The 17459-nt window shown below is 38.0% G+C and overlaps 1 protein-coding gene across 1 annotated transcript in view; it reads left to right on the top strand.

Moving 5' to 3' along the window:
* Positions 1–506: 506 nt before the first annotated feature.
* LOC140244391 (run domain Beclin-1-interacting and cysteine-rich domain-containing protein-like) overlaps positions 507–17459 on the top strand; it is a 40018-nt gene continuing 23065 nt past the window's right edge. The window contains exons 1-4 of the mRNA XM_072324030.1: positions 507–553; positions 1195–1351; positions 2658–2871; positions 13977–14083. Coding sequence (XP_072180131.1) covers positions 507–553; positions 1195–1351; positions 2658–2871; positions 13977–14083 — 525 coding nt within the window. The remainder of the gene's footprint in view (positions 554–1194; positions 1352–2657; positions 2872–13976; positions 14084–17459) is intronic.

Here is a 17459-nt window from a genome sequence, read left to right as displayed (position 1 = left end):
ATGTGTGTTCAAAGGTATTGATTTCTGAAACGTAAATGCAGTTCTTTTGGTTAAAAGTACAAAGAAATGATTTAGGAGCTACTGTGGAAAGGAGCCTTGTACTTACAGTCTTTGTACAGGCAATGCTTGGAATTAAAGGTTTTATTTGTGCAAGTCATTATTAATGAACTTTGCACCTGATGGAAATGCGGTCACCGCAGCATTTTTCTTTCTGTTCATAGCTAATCAAGCTGTTACACACATTTGCCAAATGATGCAATGCTGTTGTGTGGAGCTTACCTTCACAGTCATGTAAATGTTCTTTAAATTGTTGGTATGATTTATTTATAGATTGAGAAGCTTTGATTTGGAGTGTGACATTGGAACATATTTGGACTCAAGCGCTACTGATGGCAGAGTAGCTGAACATACAAGTACCTTGGCCTCTACGTGCAAGACCTATCACTGTACCAAACTTTACTGAGTGATGAAGGAGTGGAAGGGTAACAAGAGCTGTGCATGTTGTCATGACTACCGTCAGAAATGATGTCAGCTCTCCTGTGCAAGGCAGCAGGTAAATATGCATTTTTTTTTCTTAATTTCTCCCTCTTTCTTTCTTTGTTGTTTCTCTAATTTTTACTCTCCTTCAGTCAGTCTTCATTTTCTTAATGTTTTGATATGTACATGCTGAGCAGTTTTCTAAATCAAATTTCGGTTATCCTGAACAAGAACGGGAAATGAGAATGTTAAATTATCATGTTTGCTGTACAGTACCTACATATAACTTCATATCTTTGATAAGAGATCCACTTATTGCTATCATAAGTAGGAAATGCTGCTATTGTTTTGAACCTTTAAGGAATGATATGAATGTAGTGCAGTGTTTATCAATGGGTACAATTTGTATGTTTATGTAAATTGCAATGCTCAAATGCTCTGGAGTTGTGCATTACCCAGATGAGGCACATTTTTCTTCATACTCTTGGTAGTTAAGATTATTATAACCTTGTTTCAGCATACATCAACATTGTTTTAGCATTCATTCATGTTGAGAGAACATCATAGAGTGTGAGGTGACATGTGAGGTTTGGTCAAAGGTGTGAAGCACTATCTCCTTATGTTTAGATTCACTTGCAGGTAAAAATCTATGTTATCCTGCTGTGATAGTGAAAAAAAAAGAGAATGAATTTATACGAACCCCCTCTCTCTCCGCAGGCATGAAGAGCACTATGGACTCCTATGGAAGTTGAAAGCTACAACTGAGAGCCTCCTAGCTGCAAATACCACCAATGTATGGTCCATGTATGGCGGTCTCAACCGGCTAGCAAACCAGCTGGATATAATCCTCAAACATGGCCTTAAATCAGCCCAGGTTAGGGTTATTAACATTATACTGTTTGGTACCGTAATCAGAGAGAGAGAGAGAGAGAGAGAGAGGGAGAAAAAAAAGGTACATAAATACACTAGAACGAAATGTAGTAGCATTAATTAATCACTGTGTTAAAGGAGCTCACTCAACAAAATCTTACATAAAGCACTGAAAATTGCCTTCACCAAATTTTTGGTAACACATTGTACAGTGCTAAAAAAAAAAAATCAACAAAATAGGGAGCTTTTCCTTTGGATACCAATTACCACATCATGTAATGGCTACATCCCTCCCTTTCATACTCTTGTATTGTGTGCTCTGTATAAAAGGGCACTATCTGCCTATTTCTGTCCAAGTACGAGTCATTTATTACTTCCTGTACTGTAGATTATTCTCGGGGAAGTAAAACGACCGGGTGATGGATCAATGAACTGCTCTAGATTTTTCAATCATTGTCCTCACAACTGTACCCCTACAATTAAAGTACTAAAGTTTGAAATTCACTGTGAAAGAAAATCTGGAAGAGGGGAAGTAGTTAATATTCTGGGCCCTATTTCATAAATGTTTGGAGCAAACATAAGACAAAAATCAGACATAAGTCCTTGAATACTCAATTCTGATTTGTTGATACCTGACTTACATACCGGTAGTATGTTTGATATTCTGATTTTATATTTGATCTCAACTTTTATGCAACAGGGCCCTGGTTAACATGAGCCTCTTGAATGCTGTGTCAGAAAATCAAACACAATTCTCTGAACGCTCAATTCTGATTGGCTGGTACCTGATTTATATTTTATTCTCTGACTAATGTTTGATTCCATCATTATATGCAACAGGGCCCTGGATCAATAAACATATTAAAAGATGCCATTCAAACATTTGATACTAATCAAGAACATCACCTTTCAGTGCCATCAGTGTGTACTTCACACCATCAGTCTTAAAGTCAAGATTACCAGCACAGTACGACGGATAAGCCTCAACTACTCGCTTAGGACTCATAGGGCTAAAGCAGACAGTGATCCCTTTTGTAACTCTTTTATTCTTCCCTATTTTTCACCTTGAGTGTTTGAAATAAAGATTGCACAACATTCTTGAAGGTTGCTGTGTTTCAGGTCAGGATTTGTAAAGTTTAGAGACTCTGCATCTTATGTGAAATTTGGTAAGGAAAGATTCACTTGACCTGTTGCCATGGAGATAGTATAAGTTCCCATGATTTATACATGTTACGTCTGGTTTTGTGAAGCAGTAGGCAAAAGATTCTTCCCTCAGGTTTACAAGTTTTGTGAAATTTTTCATTCCACAGCATTTTGATGACGACTATTGGTCCTTTGTGCTGGGACTCCGTCGAATCCAGCCAGTGCTGGCGCCATCTCTGGACCAGCTCAGTCGACGGGCGGAGCAAGAAGGGCGAGTCAAAGGGTTGCTATGGCTACAGGACAGTCTGGAGAACCACACCCTGAGCTTCCAGCTTCAGGTGCTAGTCTCAGATTCCAGCCACCTCAGGGAGTATTACTCAGGTTGGTGTCTACTCTAATTTTTGTAGTCAATGACTTTGTCAGGTGTCATCCTGGCTTGGTATAGACTCTCTCTGTAGCGTGGCTCATTCTTTTCTGTCTACCAATGAGTTTCCGTCATTTCAGATTCAATTGAAGATTTGCCTGACAAGCTACATTTTTTTTGTATATCGAGATGTCTTGAATGTTGTAAATGTCTCACAATTCACAGACTAAAAAGCACACAATAAAGTTTCAGTTTTAAACATGAGTAAATTATCAATATATTTCCACTCTGAGGCTTTAGAATGGATTGCCTACATGTATGTGGCTATCGCCAAAGTATCTTCATTTCTGTTTGAATACAATCAAACGAAATACCAGTAATCTATTGATATTGACCATCATGTGTTGGAGCACAAACTTCCTTGTACATACAACTTTCATTCTAAAGGGGGTGGGGGGGGGGGGTTGAACCTGCAAAACCTGTGACATTGAGAGCATCATGTGAGAGTGTGGCTGACTGTGTGCATGGATTTCAACAACCATCTGGTTCGTATGCTGAGCAGATGTGTGCTGTCAGAGGTAATTCCTGATTATACCTGGATCAAAGGATTATTGTTATCAAGGTTGTGGATGGGTGCCAAGCATGGAATGTTTGCAATTGGATGCAAGGTGGAGTTTACATATGAGCAACGTATGTGCAGATTAGGAGGGGAATTAAAAGATATATCTTATCATTGGGATGGCTGTGATAACTTAGTATCCATAACTTGATGATTGTGTATGTGTTGTTAGCAAACCAGATGGCTATTGTACTTTGCGTAAAAGATCAATAAATGAGTCTTTGTTTTTGTCTTTTTCATTTGATATTTTATCTATAAATCAAGTGTGAATATGTCTTTTACAGGACTTTTCAGTTTTAGATACTAAAATTGATATATGAAAGTGATGTGCAACTTCATAACAAAAAAAAACAATAAACCATCATCAGCAATAATAAAAAATGCAAAAATCACCATGAATATCATTCCAGGTGAGCTTTAAGCAAAATGATTGCTGGAGAGAGAGACTTAGCGAGTCAATTACGGGGTACAAGATTAATGTGAGAGTAAGAAGAGAGAGAAAGATTTAAAAAAAGGACAGTCATGACATATACCACAGATGGAGGATATAAATCATGGTACAGTGGTATGGGTCTCATTGTGATTTTTTTTTTTTGAATAATACAGAATGTATTCTGCTTCATTTGCACTATACAATATACATTATACATATATAAGCTTCATTTTTACTATCGTTCATGAAAATCTTGCATACAACAGATACTGGTCTTTGGAACTATAGATTGCTTTTCACGTACAACCGTGTGTCGTGTATGAATTTTGTTATTCTGAGGTTACTATTGTGTACTCTTATTTCTCTTTTTGGCAGTTTGCGTTCCCACACTTTGCCATCCATACTGTCTGTATGCTGTCTTCTTTTGCCTTTGTTCTTTCTTTTGTATGGTATGATGTGCTGGGTTGATAATGTTTACTGATTATTGCTAGCCAGCTTGGCCATGACTCTTTAAAACACACAAGGGCCCGAATTCATGAAGGTGGTACAATCTTGTCCATGGTTTAAACCATGGACAGAGACCAAGGGGTGCCAAGTGTCGCATGGAATATTTTGTTACGAAGTCAGTCATATGGTTGACAACAAGATTGTACCACCTTTGTGAACGCGGGCCATGGGGTCTGAAGCTCTGTGTGTTGGTTGAAATCATTTAGCTCACTGTCCATTGTGTGTACAACTGTATTGGATTGGTTTGCCTTCTTGCTGTAAGAGAAAAGGGAAGGGGTGTACAGTTGTTACATATATAGTGCACTCCCGTTATAATGAACATGGTTATAACGAAATTCTGGTTACAATGAAGTGAAAATTCAGGCCACAACATTATCCACTCTGTTTTTTATTTTGTTATTGTTTGGTTAGAATGAAACTTAGATATAACAAACGAAAACTGCCCCGAGGACTTCGTTATAAGGGGAGTCCACTGTATGTGAGCTGTAACTCTTCGGTACTGACAAAATGTGTTCAGTGCCCTATCCAAGGGACAAAGCGTCCCCCTCCCCCCCTCCCCCCTCCGACAAGTATGGATGACATGACGTGACAATACAAAGACATTGCTCAGCTGGACTCTGCTCATAGGGGCTGAACCCAAGCCATTCGATTACAAGGCAGGCTTGCTACCATAAAAAAAAAAAACACCTTTCAACCCATTCTTTCATATTTTGAAGTACCGTACGGTAAAAACTTTGCAACTGTAATCTGTGATTTCCAAAAATGATCGAACATGGAGACTTGGTACATGAGAAGCTCTGGTTGAGTTTGACTACATGTTGTAGCTTGAGTGGACAATGAATTTGCATCTTTGTACAAGCCATTTTTTTTGGAGGAAAAATTATGATTGTAAACCTGCACAGAAGTCATGTCTGGTGATTAATCAATGTTTCAGTGAGTAATGCACAGTATCTATATAAAGCAGGGCTCAACATTAGTGGTGGCTTGGTGGACCAGGGCCACTAAGAATCAATGTTGGGCCACCAAATTTCCTAAAAAGCTATCTTTTGGTGGCCCGATCTGGTACTTACACGTAAGATTCGAAATGGGTCGTTATGTTTCTTTAATTTTGGGTCGCTACATTTTTTTTTTCAGGCCATCAAAATGTCAGATTTTAAGATTCTAGTGGCCTGAATGGGTCACCATGCAGAGGGAAAAAAAAAGTTGTGTCGAGCCCAGCTGTAAGTAAACTACAGTACATTGTATACACCAATTCCCGATGTATTACAAGACATCAGTAACCTGTCTCAATCAGTGTTGTCTGTAAAAGAGTCAAACTTTGCTTTGATGTTAGTGTGTGCCAGGTTTAGATGAAACCACTTTCTATTTATGTAAAGAGAAACAAATGCTTAGTAATAGTTTGAATCATCCTTTCAGTTCCACTAAAGTCAATAGGGTAGACATCTATTTGTAGCACACCAACGTTTTTAAAGTGATTTAATTGAAGCTCTGTTCTTGATATAATGGATAACATGTCAATATGTAGAATGTATCAGTGGTAGAGATTTCAATGCAAGATGTTTTTTTTTTTTGACTTGCAAGATATGAAGTTAATTAGGTAAAGTTTATACAAGCATGTGTGCGTGCATATACATACACACACACACGTGATTTTGTACAATGCATACAATGTAGCTGAGTAATATTTCTTTGTTGTCTTTGATATGAAGTAGATTGTCTACACTGGCAAGGGTAAAGTGATGAGATGTTAATTGCAGTGTTGCTTCTCTTAAAATCTATTGGACATTGCACCTTGAGCTGCCTTCCATTGATAAAGTATAAGATATACAATTGGTATTCAGTTTAGTAGACTGGATGGCCAAAACCAGGATCTTTGGTCGTGATATATTGGGTCAAGGTGCACTGTGACACCAGAAGCAAACTGATTTCTGTGCTTGTGTACACGTGTGGGCTTCCAGTATTGCAACATGAGCACCTCATGGACAGGTGGTGAGAACATCGCGTATGGCGCAAAGGATGTTAGATGTTATGAATTTAATAAATTGTGGCATCATTTCATTTCACAAGACTGCGTTAGATTATGAGAAACCACACACAGAGACCTATGTACCGAGTATTTCATGTCTGAGCATATAAGATTGTTCAAAATCTTCACACTAAGCATGTCTTGTACAACATAGCATGCCTTCAAGTCCAAGACAAGTCTAAATCAAACTACAATGTATTCTATTTTGGCAAGTAGGAATATATCTGATTCTGGAATTCTCTTTGAATTTATTTTGATTTCAAAGAATTGAATTTTTCCTTTCCCAGCCTGGCCAATATTCTCCTGAAAAAGAATTCTATTAGTATCAGCTGAGCAGACAGACTGTATTGATTACACCCATTGCATGTTTTTATACTCTATTTCAGACTTGGGCTAGATTAAGTATGCTTATAGTTTGTCAGTACTCCTCTGCGAATGACATATTTCTGGCCTTCACCTTGTGGTGACGATTGAAAGTGGTAGAGTTTCCTGCAAAGAATGGCTTGAGGGGTTGAAGTCAGCAGGAGGACATCCGATTGCTGGTCTCCAGCTTCCATCAGACAGGAAATGATCTAACATACTTTGATGCCAGTCAAAGCTTTCACTTCCTGGCCTGATGCTGGCAGTAAACTTCATCACAGTATGCTTCCAAGAATCATTTATAGATGGTAGGCTCTTCAAATGTGGAAATGAGTGATTACAAACATCTAGTGAGGGATAGACATAATTCTGTCTATTTTGTGCCCTTTTGTTTCTTTGTTCTGTTATACATCTATGGACAGTCATTGAACATTTTTCATTTTGTTTGCAACCGCTTGCAGAGGAATCTTGCTGTTCATTTCAAAAGGAGGAGCAACTTCACTCTCTTTTCATGCTGAATACTGCTATCCGATGCTTAATCACTTCCTTTATTCTAAGGAATTTTTATACATCACGTGCTAATACTTCCTGGAGCCCTCCTCTCATGCGTACGTAGTTCTGTCCTTCAGATGCATTCTGTCTGTTGAACAAAACGACATTGATAAATGAGCATGTCTGTGCGATTGAAAAATGTTTTGATGAGTTTGCTAGAAAAAATTTATCTTCACCTTTCCAATCAGCATTATTTCCCCTCTTGATGTGGAAAAATTCTTGTGACGACCTGAAGTGGATGTACAGTGTAGATGCTTGTTTTATGCACAGATACAACTGTATACTACATTGTAGGTGTTACAAAAAATATTTCCCCCTTTTGATCCTTGGGTCAATCCACGTCAAATCATCCAGTGCTTGTCACCCGACCCCCTCCGATTTTCTTAAAAATCGCACCAAATGTTCCCCGAAGTGTCTGACGGAAAATCCCAAAATATTTTGCCCCGAGGTCAATTGGTTGTTAAGATACAGCCTCACATAGCAACCGATGCGCATTCCAAAATATTAGTTAAAAGAAAATCATGCATTTTTGATTGATTGTGGTAGCATAGATATTTATGCAAAAGTGTTCATTATCTCGAAATTGAGAGAACTTTATAGTCTTTGCAAGAAAAAGTGACTGTGACGCGAAATTGGCTTTTCGTTAACGTGCACAAGGTCACCGAAAATGGTGTTAAATGTTAATTTCGAAAATTTTAATGCATATTCAGAGGCTAATATCTTCCACATTTCATCACCTTAGGTTCTAAAATATTATGCTGTTGAAGGCTTTGACTTGCTCAGTAATTTTGAAAAAAAAATTAGCGGATTCGTGCTCACCGTTTTTACGGAGAGCGCCCTCAAAGTTGACAAAAATGAAAAATGTGCCAAATTCAAGGTCACGGATCACCCTTCGTCCCACCTAGGAATGGCATCAATTTTTTTGTATTGATAGACATTTACCTATATTATCTTGGGTTACCAAAGAAATTTTGCTACCAAAATGTTCAATGGTATATTTACCCCACTGAAAATGGTCGTAAACGGCCAAATTCCCATGTAATATCACATACTGGGTTTAGAGGACATTTCAAATGTCCATGCTTTCAAGCTGAAAAGCCCTAGCCCTGTGATATTTGCTGTAGGGGTAGTCTGTTATACATATTTTAATAATTTTTACCACAAAACACTTTTATTATATAATAATGACCTTGAAATTTAATCCAAAATTTGATAAAAACAATAAGTCGCCCTATTTTCCTCATTGCACTGCATGTAATATGTGTTTTGAAAGACTTTTCACAGAGCAGTATTTCAAGAATTATGAAAGCTGACAGCCTACCATATTAAGGTTCTAAAATATTTGTGCTCTTCTTTCAGATTTAGTGTCAATTTGATCATGAATGTTATACCCTTGACCTTGAAGTGTTTCTAAAAATAGCTGTAAATTTGTTACTACAAATTACACACATGACAGGTGCTTTATGGCATGATATACTTGTGATTCTTTCACAAACACAAAAGCTTTTTGTAGTGTAAATGTTATATACTGGAAGCAATCTATACGTGCTTGCAAGATTATGTCAAATCTTGGATTAAATTTCAAGGTCATTATTATGTAATAAAAGTGTTTTGTGGTATATATTATCAAAATATGTATAACAGACTACCCCTACAGCAAATATCACAGGGCTAGGGCTTTTCATCTTGAAAGCATGGACATTTGAAATGTCCTCTAAACCCAATATATGATATTACATGGGAATTTGGCCGTTTACGACCATTTTCAGTAGGGTAAATTTACCATTGAACATTTCGGTAGCAAAATTTCTTTGGTACAAATATTTGTAACCCAAGATAATATAGGTAAATGTCTATCAATACAAAAAAAAAATTGATGCCATTCCTAGGTGGGACGAAGGGTGATCCGTGACCTTGAATTTGGCACATTTTTCATTTTTGTCAACTTTGAGGGCGCTCTCCGTAAAAACGGTGAGCACGAATCCGCTAATTTTTTTCAAAATTACTGAGCAAGTCAAAGCCTTCAACAGCATAGTATTTTAGAACCTAAGATGATGAAATGTGGAAGATATTAGCCTCTAAATATGCATTAAAACTTTCGAAATTAACATTTAAAACCATTTTCGGTGACCTCGCGCACGTTAACGAAAAGTCAATTTCACGTCACAGTCACTTTTTCTTGCAAAGACTATAAAGTTCTCTCAATTTCGAGATAATGAACACTTTTGCATAAATATCCATGCTACCACAATCAATCAAAAATGCATAATTTTCTTTTAACTAATATTTTGGAATGCGCATCGGTTGCTATGTGAGGCTGTATCTTAGCAACCAATTGACCTTGGGGCAAAATATTTTGGGATTTTGGGGAAAATTTGGTGCGATTTTAAAGAAAATCGGAGGTAAAATCGGAGGGGGTTGGGTGACAACTTTTCTGAAAATTGGATGATTTGATGTGGATTGACCCCCTTAATAGTTTGAAAACCATACATCAGAGTGCTGTCATTGATACATGTATGAGCAATAGTTGAATAGTATACAATTTATTGGAGGTGATTTGAATATGAGAGCATGAATCAGTTTCATTTTAAATAATCCATGATTAATTTTAAAGTTAAGTTCCAGATTTTGGTCAAATTTTAACCCTCTGTACAAAACTGAACTCTACACAGGAACCAATGATGTGTGTGTGAGTGTGTGCTCTGAACAATAGACATGAATACTACGAATACCATCTTTTCAGAACTCTGCTGACAGGGCTTCTGGTCTCTTGCTCCCAGGCACATGAATGCTTTATCAATAATTCATGATGTATTGCCCTGGGCACTACTAGTCTGAATTCATGGCAAAGGGTAAAATGCATGCACATGAAAAAGTAAGCACTTGTTTTCATGTGCTTGCATACACTACATTTCAGAATAAATAAAGACGAGCTGTGATAGTGGAATTTCTCAAGAATATGTAATAGAGCATTCTAATCCTGCCTACTGTTCAGGATAATTGTCTGGGTGTTAATCATACACCTCCATACGCACCAATTGACACCTGTGCAAAATGAAAGTTTTGTACAGAGGATGGAAAATAGAGCAAAAACTGAAACCTAACTTGCAAATGAATCTTAAATTTAACGAAACTGATTTATGCTCTCATTTTTAGATTTAATACGCGCCAATAAAATTGTACGCTATCCAGCTACTGTTCATACCAATGTTAGTGTTATCTAATCCGTAGTTTTTGAACTATTAAGGATCAAAAGTGGGAAATGTTTTTTGTAACACCTAGTATATGCCAGCGGCACTTTTGTGACATTTACTGGTACACATAAAGTTGTTATTCTTACTTATGGGTAAAACAGACAACTTTTCCCCAAAATTTACCAATACAATAGGTACTTCTGTTGACAAAACATATGAAATACATGACTACAGTTGTATGGCTATCTTCCTACCATGCACTTTGACAATACATGTACTGTACGTGGCATTTTGCCAGTAAAGTTCAGTGTGATTGCTACAGTTTGCACAAACGAAAGTAGCAAAACAAGACGTGATACATTTGAAAATGATCATCTTATAATCTCCATTCAATGGAAATTTTGACATTAGGGTTGAAGTTTCTTGGAAGACTGTCGTATCTCTACATTGAAACTCTTCAAATTACATGATGTCATAGGGTGCAAGAGTATTTATTTGTAATTGATAAAGATAGTTATTTCTTCTACACTGTATTTACTTAGCCAGATGAGAAACTGTGATTTAGGTTTTTAGTTTACAATGTAGTTCCCCATTCATGGCTCTGCTTCCAAGTTTGTGTGCATGGTATCTTGCATCGTTTTTAAAGTTCAAGCATTTGTTGCTTCACACAGTGTATGGTGTGGATCTCATCATTTCTACAGCAGTACAAATGACGCAGATTATTCAGTTTTTAATTTATCCATCCACCTTATTTACAGAGAATTGCTGGTGTGTGGTAAGTTCTCGTATCAAGCGTCAAGTGTACACTGCACACTTCTGTTCTGTACCATACAAACAAAGATTTGATCTGCAAGTTACAAATGTAGCTTGTGGATTAGTTTTAAATTGTTTATTCTATATTTTATCCCTCATTAATGAGGCCCTTTTCAGTCATTGGTCTATTTAGTGTCACATGACCAAACCTGACACTGCTGATCTGATGTTTGCTGATGTTGAGAAGAAAGTGCCAATGGAGAGAAATGTGTTGTACAGTAGCGACATTCATGGTAGAGTGCATTGCACCATGATTGTTGTCGTAAAAGTATGTGATGGATTTGAATGTTTTTGATCCAATTTGTACAAATTTAATGCCATGAATATTTCTGGCTTTACAGCACTTGTTCTATTTTAACAATTTAACTTCTTTTATTTTAAGTTTCATTGGAAAGATATAATTTTAAGTAAGACAGTATATATCATGCATTGTTTTGAGCTACTGCTGAAACTATGGATTCCTCGATGATAGAAATTGGACTATTTTCTTCAGGGCTGCACCCCTCAGAAAATTGTGCTATTTCTGTCACCTTGGAATCCATAGTTTTAACTAGAGCCTCTCAGTGATTGGTATTATATTTGTGACCGTGCACCTCAAAACAAACATAAAGTCGCACACACTGATTTTGCGTGAGGACTGAAAATAAGTGAAATGGGTCAACCTAGCCGAACTTGACCTTTTCATATTTTCTGAAAGAGCGGGTCTTCGTCTACATTATGCTAAAATTTGGTATCATAAAACGGGCAGGAAAGTGTGTTTTTTTAGCAGTTTATCTCGAACATTTTTGGTAGAATAGTGTGATTAGGTGTGTCCTTAGAATCCCTTTTTCATTTCTGAAAAACCTTGTCCACATTCTTCACTTTCAACTCTAATAACTTTTGAAAGGATAGTGCTAATGCTTTAAAAGTTGGCATTGATTATGGACAGAATGTGTTAATGAGGCATGCTTAATTTCAGTTTAATCTGATAATTCCTTCATTGTTGTTACTCTGGTGGTTTACTTCCTTTTTTTTTTGTCCCATTCATCGCACAGCCAGCACGGTTTGGTAAAGATTAAACGCTTGAATAGACATTGTACTTCAGAGCCTCTTTTCTCAGTTCACACTTTTCCTGAGTTTGTGCTTTCTTTCCAATATTTAGATAGGTTAGGAGAGTCCATTTCATTTGAGTTATACATCATTTTAAAGCTTAAAGTCTGTTCTTTCAGAATATGGTCTTAACTAAAATTTAATGTCTGGCGACTTTTTGTTTGTTTTGAGGTGTAGGGTCACATTTGTTTATCGTCTTGGGCAGCAAATCTGCATAGCAACAAAAACCTGCCAGTCAACGTGTGCCGTAAAGAGAACTTTTTTTCTCATTGATGCACCCAGAGACAAGATGCTCAGCAATCAACAAAAATGTGTACACTGTATGTGTATGTGTGTGTGTGTGTGTGTGGGGGGGGGGGGGGTGGTATATAATTTTACTCTTGTCTGTAGTTTTGATAATGAAGAGTGTATTGTATGAGATGGTCTCCATGTAATGTCAAGCAATTAAAACTCCACAAATGAACAAGTTTACTTTTGCTTTCATCCGATGCTTATGTTACAGATGTACGTGTAGCTGCACGTGCATGTTAGTCTGTAATATTTTGTGGTATGAACAGTTTTTACAAGACAATGGTATTCCCTTGAAGAGAAAGTATAGGAGAGGAAACTTAAGATTCAATGATATGCCAACCCCACATCTTTACATACGCGTGTATCTTGCGTGTGCTCTACCAGCCAGATTTGATGGGTTTTTTTATTTGAATTTCCTTTGGACGCATATTGTGGGATAAATGTAGATCATCGTTGGTGACAGCACCCTAAGTGGTTGGACTCTTCCCTGTGGAAATGTGAATTTTGGAAGGCTACTTGTGGACAACTACAACTACATGTACTTAATGCATTTCCTTTAAGGTTTGGTGAGAGGTGTTTCCTGTGCAATGCATCTGGGTGGAGTTTCTCTCTGTCCTTGCTCAGAAATGGCTTTCTGGCTTTATCCAAATTATAGATTATCTGCATTGGATATCAACCTGTTGAAGACTAGTCCCGAGTGTAACCAGGCAGGAGTCTATGGGAAAGGCATGTAACCAGGCAGGAGTCTATGGGAAAGGCATGTTATAGCAAAATCAGCCTGCCCTTAATGATTTATGTTTTCTTTAGAATGAATTGACGGTGGTTAGTTCAACAAGAAATCATCTGGTACACTCTGATATGAAGAGCTTACATGCATAAAGCTTGCAATTTTCTGAATTTACTTGATGAAGACACTTCCAATGTAACAGCAGTAGTGATCAGGATCATCGTCATGTTTCATGGCTAGTGCGCAAAGTGTCTGAATGCAACATTAGAGCTATCATATTATAACTGATAAGTGATCACCACAGTTGCTGGTACGTGCAGATACCTGCACACATCAGAGCAATGACGTTACCGACTCTAACAGCAGGTCTCAGTCTCATTGTTGTGAAGGGGCAGCCAAGAAATTGGATGCTCCCACACCCATAGCTACTGTCACTATCTCTGACATGTATCCACAGTGCTACTTGTTTTTCATGTTTTTGCTTATGTTTGTTTTCCCTGTTTGACTCCAGACGATGCCTTTTTGTGCAGCAACGCACACTTCTCTGCCTTACACACTCTCCTGCAAGCAGTGGAGCAGAACAATGCTCGCCTCCTGGCGCAAGTTGATCCAAACTTGGTAAGAATTAGAGTCAACTCTTGCTTGGTGCATCTGTGCATGGTGTCATCTGTTTTATAACTTCACAAAAATGTACGATGTACATTGTAATCCATGGATGCAGTGCATGTGATGTTAAAGTGAAAATCATTATGTGTGATATCAGAAAAAATTTGTGACTGCTTGAATGTCAGGTTAGTCTTTCAAACATTGAGTAGATGTTCTTTTGTGTTCAAAAGCTGAGTAATTTTATCCCCATAGTTCTTTGCTGGAGATGGCCATTTTAAAGTTCTTGAATGATGTCATGCAAGCACTTTTGTTGAAACAATTATTGCTCTCCAGATTTTGTCTACTTTCAGTCATTGTAGTAATGTTCTGTTGGTATTATTTCTTTAATTTTCTTTGAAGTCAACTTGTCTCTATAGTATGTGGCTTGATGGCAATAAAGATTCATTGCACACTGAAATACACACATGAAATCTTGAGCAGCCATTTTGTTCAGTGCCATTATTAGGCAACCACATGTATGATGATCGATATGTATCATAGTATCCCCTTTCCTTGAAGTTTACTTTTTATCTTTTTTCGTAGATGGTTGCACAGAGTAATGATAACATATCAATTAAGAAGAGGTTTGCATGTTTTAACCTTGGATATGGGTAATCTTCCATGGTTTAACGCAGGAATGTCCTTCATACATACCACAATGTCATATTCTGATCAATAACAGAACTCTTGAACAGGAAAACCTGCTTGCTTTAGGCCTAGCTGCTTCATTGTATGTACACTATATTCAATTACACATCCTTTCAGGCCAGTACACTGATGTTTGTTTTTGCTTGTGTTACAAAAATAGGTGTTTACGTATAAACGTTTCAAGTAACTTTGGTCCTCATATTTTCTTATCTCCAGAACACAACTTGGCAATACTGATAAAATATACAATACTTCCTTTTTCTCAACTGAGAATAAGAACTAAATATTCAAAACACCTATCAACAAATTTACAGTATTTATCAGCTTATACAGTCCCATTCACATAATAACAAGAAAACACTCTAAATTCTGCCTGGAAGGCTCTCTTTCCTCATCCATCATACAGAATTGTGAACTCATTTATAAAATGACGGTTCACTGGCACCGTTTTCCCTCCTGTTAACAATAACTAAGTGATACCATGTCAGTTGATGTGCAGCAATAAAGATCTGGGTTTGCTTGCTGAATGAAAAAAGAAAATAGTTCAGTTTAAACTGCATTGAAACTTGGTATATGTTTCATGTTTCAGGATTGAAATCTTAGCAGTTTACGAACCCTTCCTCCTGATCTGGTAGTCATTTGAGTGCATTGTGTGCTTGCCTTGTGGCTGTTTTGCCTGTTTGGTGATTGTGCATTGCTTGGCATAAGATTACCAGAATTGTGTTTCAGTGGTGCGTCATTGAAAAGTATGCATCACTTCTGGCTAGGTCAGGCTTGCTAGATAATGCTGTGCTGACAGGCATTTTCCTCCAGGGTGAGAGCAGTAAGGCCGAAGTACAGCACCATGTTGAGCGGAGACTACGTATGATCGGGGCTCTTCACACACTTTGGAGATCGTAGCTGGTATCCAGGTATGCTCTAGGGGACGTACACTTGTAGGACATGGCCCAGGTGCCCAACATGGAGTGGGGGAAGCTCCTTCCTGACATGTTTGTACTTATGCATCTCCTTCATCTTGATCTGTCTGTCCAAGAGATGCTGTATAAGCTGCTATTTTCGCGTACAGATATTTTCGTGAATTAGAAGGTCACAGACATTTTCGCAAGATGTTGTTTTCACGAATTGACACCAACGCTATCTTGCACGCATTGTTACTCTAGTGTATGACGACATTTTCGTGTGTTGTTAAATTCGCGATCCAACTGTGATTTGCGAAAGTCGCGAAAGTTAAACCCTTGCGAAAATAACCACTTATACAGTACTCAGTGATTGCAGAATCTCCTGTGAGGTGATGACTTGGTAGTGTAGCCGGAATAGGTCGTCCACAGAGAAGTTCTGTAGGAGACTTCATATAGGAGTCTACTGGTGTAGCATGGATTTAAGCATTGCTACAATTAGTGTATCTGTGGATCTTTATTTGTCAGAGCACACTTATGGAGGAGGGATTTGACAGTTCCTTGAGATCACCCCTTCTACCTGGGGTAGTGAGGAAACGAGGTCATGTGAGTGATAGACCATTTCCTACACATGTCCTGGAAAGACGGTTCAGTGAGCTGTGGCCCATTGTCTGACATCATCTTGATGGGTGGACCAAAGATGCTGAAGACTCCACTCATGAATCGAGCAACAACCTTACTTGAGGTATCCATGAGTTTGTAAACTTCAGGGTATTTTGTGTGGTAATGTGTGATGATGAGGAAACGTCCTCTCTGTATAGACTGAAGAGGTCTTTTCAAGCTTGGTCGATGGGGCAGTTAGAACATCGTGTTACTGCAGTGGCTCCTTCTGCTTGGTTTGCAGTTCTTGACATGCAGCAGAGGTCTTTGTGATGAGTTCGATGTCTTTGATATGTTTGGATGAAAGACTGACTCCTAGGCTATGGCAAGTTGATGTGTCTGTTCAATGCCCTGTGCCACATGGCATTGCTTCAAGACATCCTCTTGCATCATTGGATGGATCACAATTTGTCCTTTGAAAAGATTCTCTTGGATACACTGAGTTCATCAACATAAGGCCAAAAGATGCAAAGCGTGTTTGGCAGTTTCTGTATGGAATCTGGCCATCCTGTCATCACTAACTACCCTGAGGCACACCGGACAGGGTCACTTGAAGTCTCTCTCCAGAGTTCTTGCCCTTTGCTTTGACTATTAAAGGCATTAGAGATTAATGTTGAGCACATTTCTTGACTCGGTGTAGACATACTCCACTGTGACATCAGTTGGTATAGCATGCTCTTCTCTAGGATTTGGCAGCTGACTCAGTGTGTCTGATAACACCATTATGTGTATTCCAGTTCTGTAGCAGATGTCAAATTTGTATTCTTGGATTTTAATGACATGGCCTCTGTAGAGTGGGGGTGCACTCATCAGCGGTTTCTTCTAAATCATTTCAAGAGGTTTGTGGTTGGTTTCGGTCATGGAGTTTGTATGGAAGTGATTTATACTGGACTCCAGAACTGAGGTTTCCCCACTTGATGTATGAGTAGTTTGACTCTGCCACAGTGAGGTTTTTTTTTTTTTTTTTTTTTTTTTTTCAGGCAAAGACTGGCCAACTTGAAGAAGGCATGCTTCAACACCTTTCATCAATGCATCTACTCCAAGTGTTATGTGTTATGTTCTTCCTTGGGTCAAAGTACCCGGGTATATGCATTCTTGGTGAATGCGTACCTATTTTTATTTTGTTTGTTTGTAAAAGAAGTATA

The sequence above is a fragment of the Diadema setosum genome, chromosome 21 (assembly GCF_964275005.1).
Source record: "Diadema setosum chromosome 21, eeDiaSeto1, whole genome shotgun sequence".
In the NCBI taxonomy this organism is placed as follows: domain Eukaryota; kingdom Metazoa; phylum Echinodermata; class Echinoidea; order Diadematoida; family Diadematidae; genus Diadema; species Diadema setosum.
The sequence above is the reverse complement of the archived record's forward strand: the minus strand, read 5'-3'. Positions and strand labels throughout refer to the sequence as shown.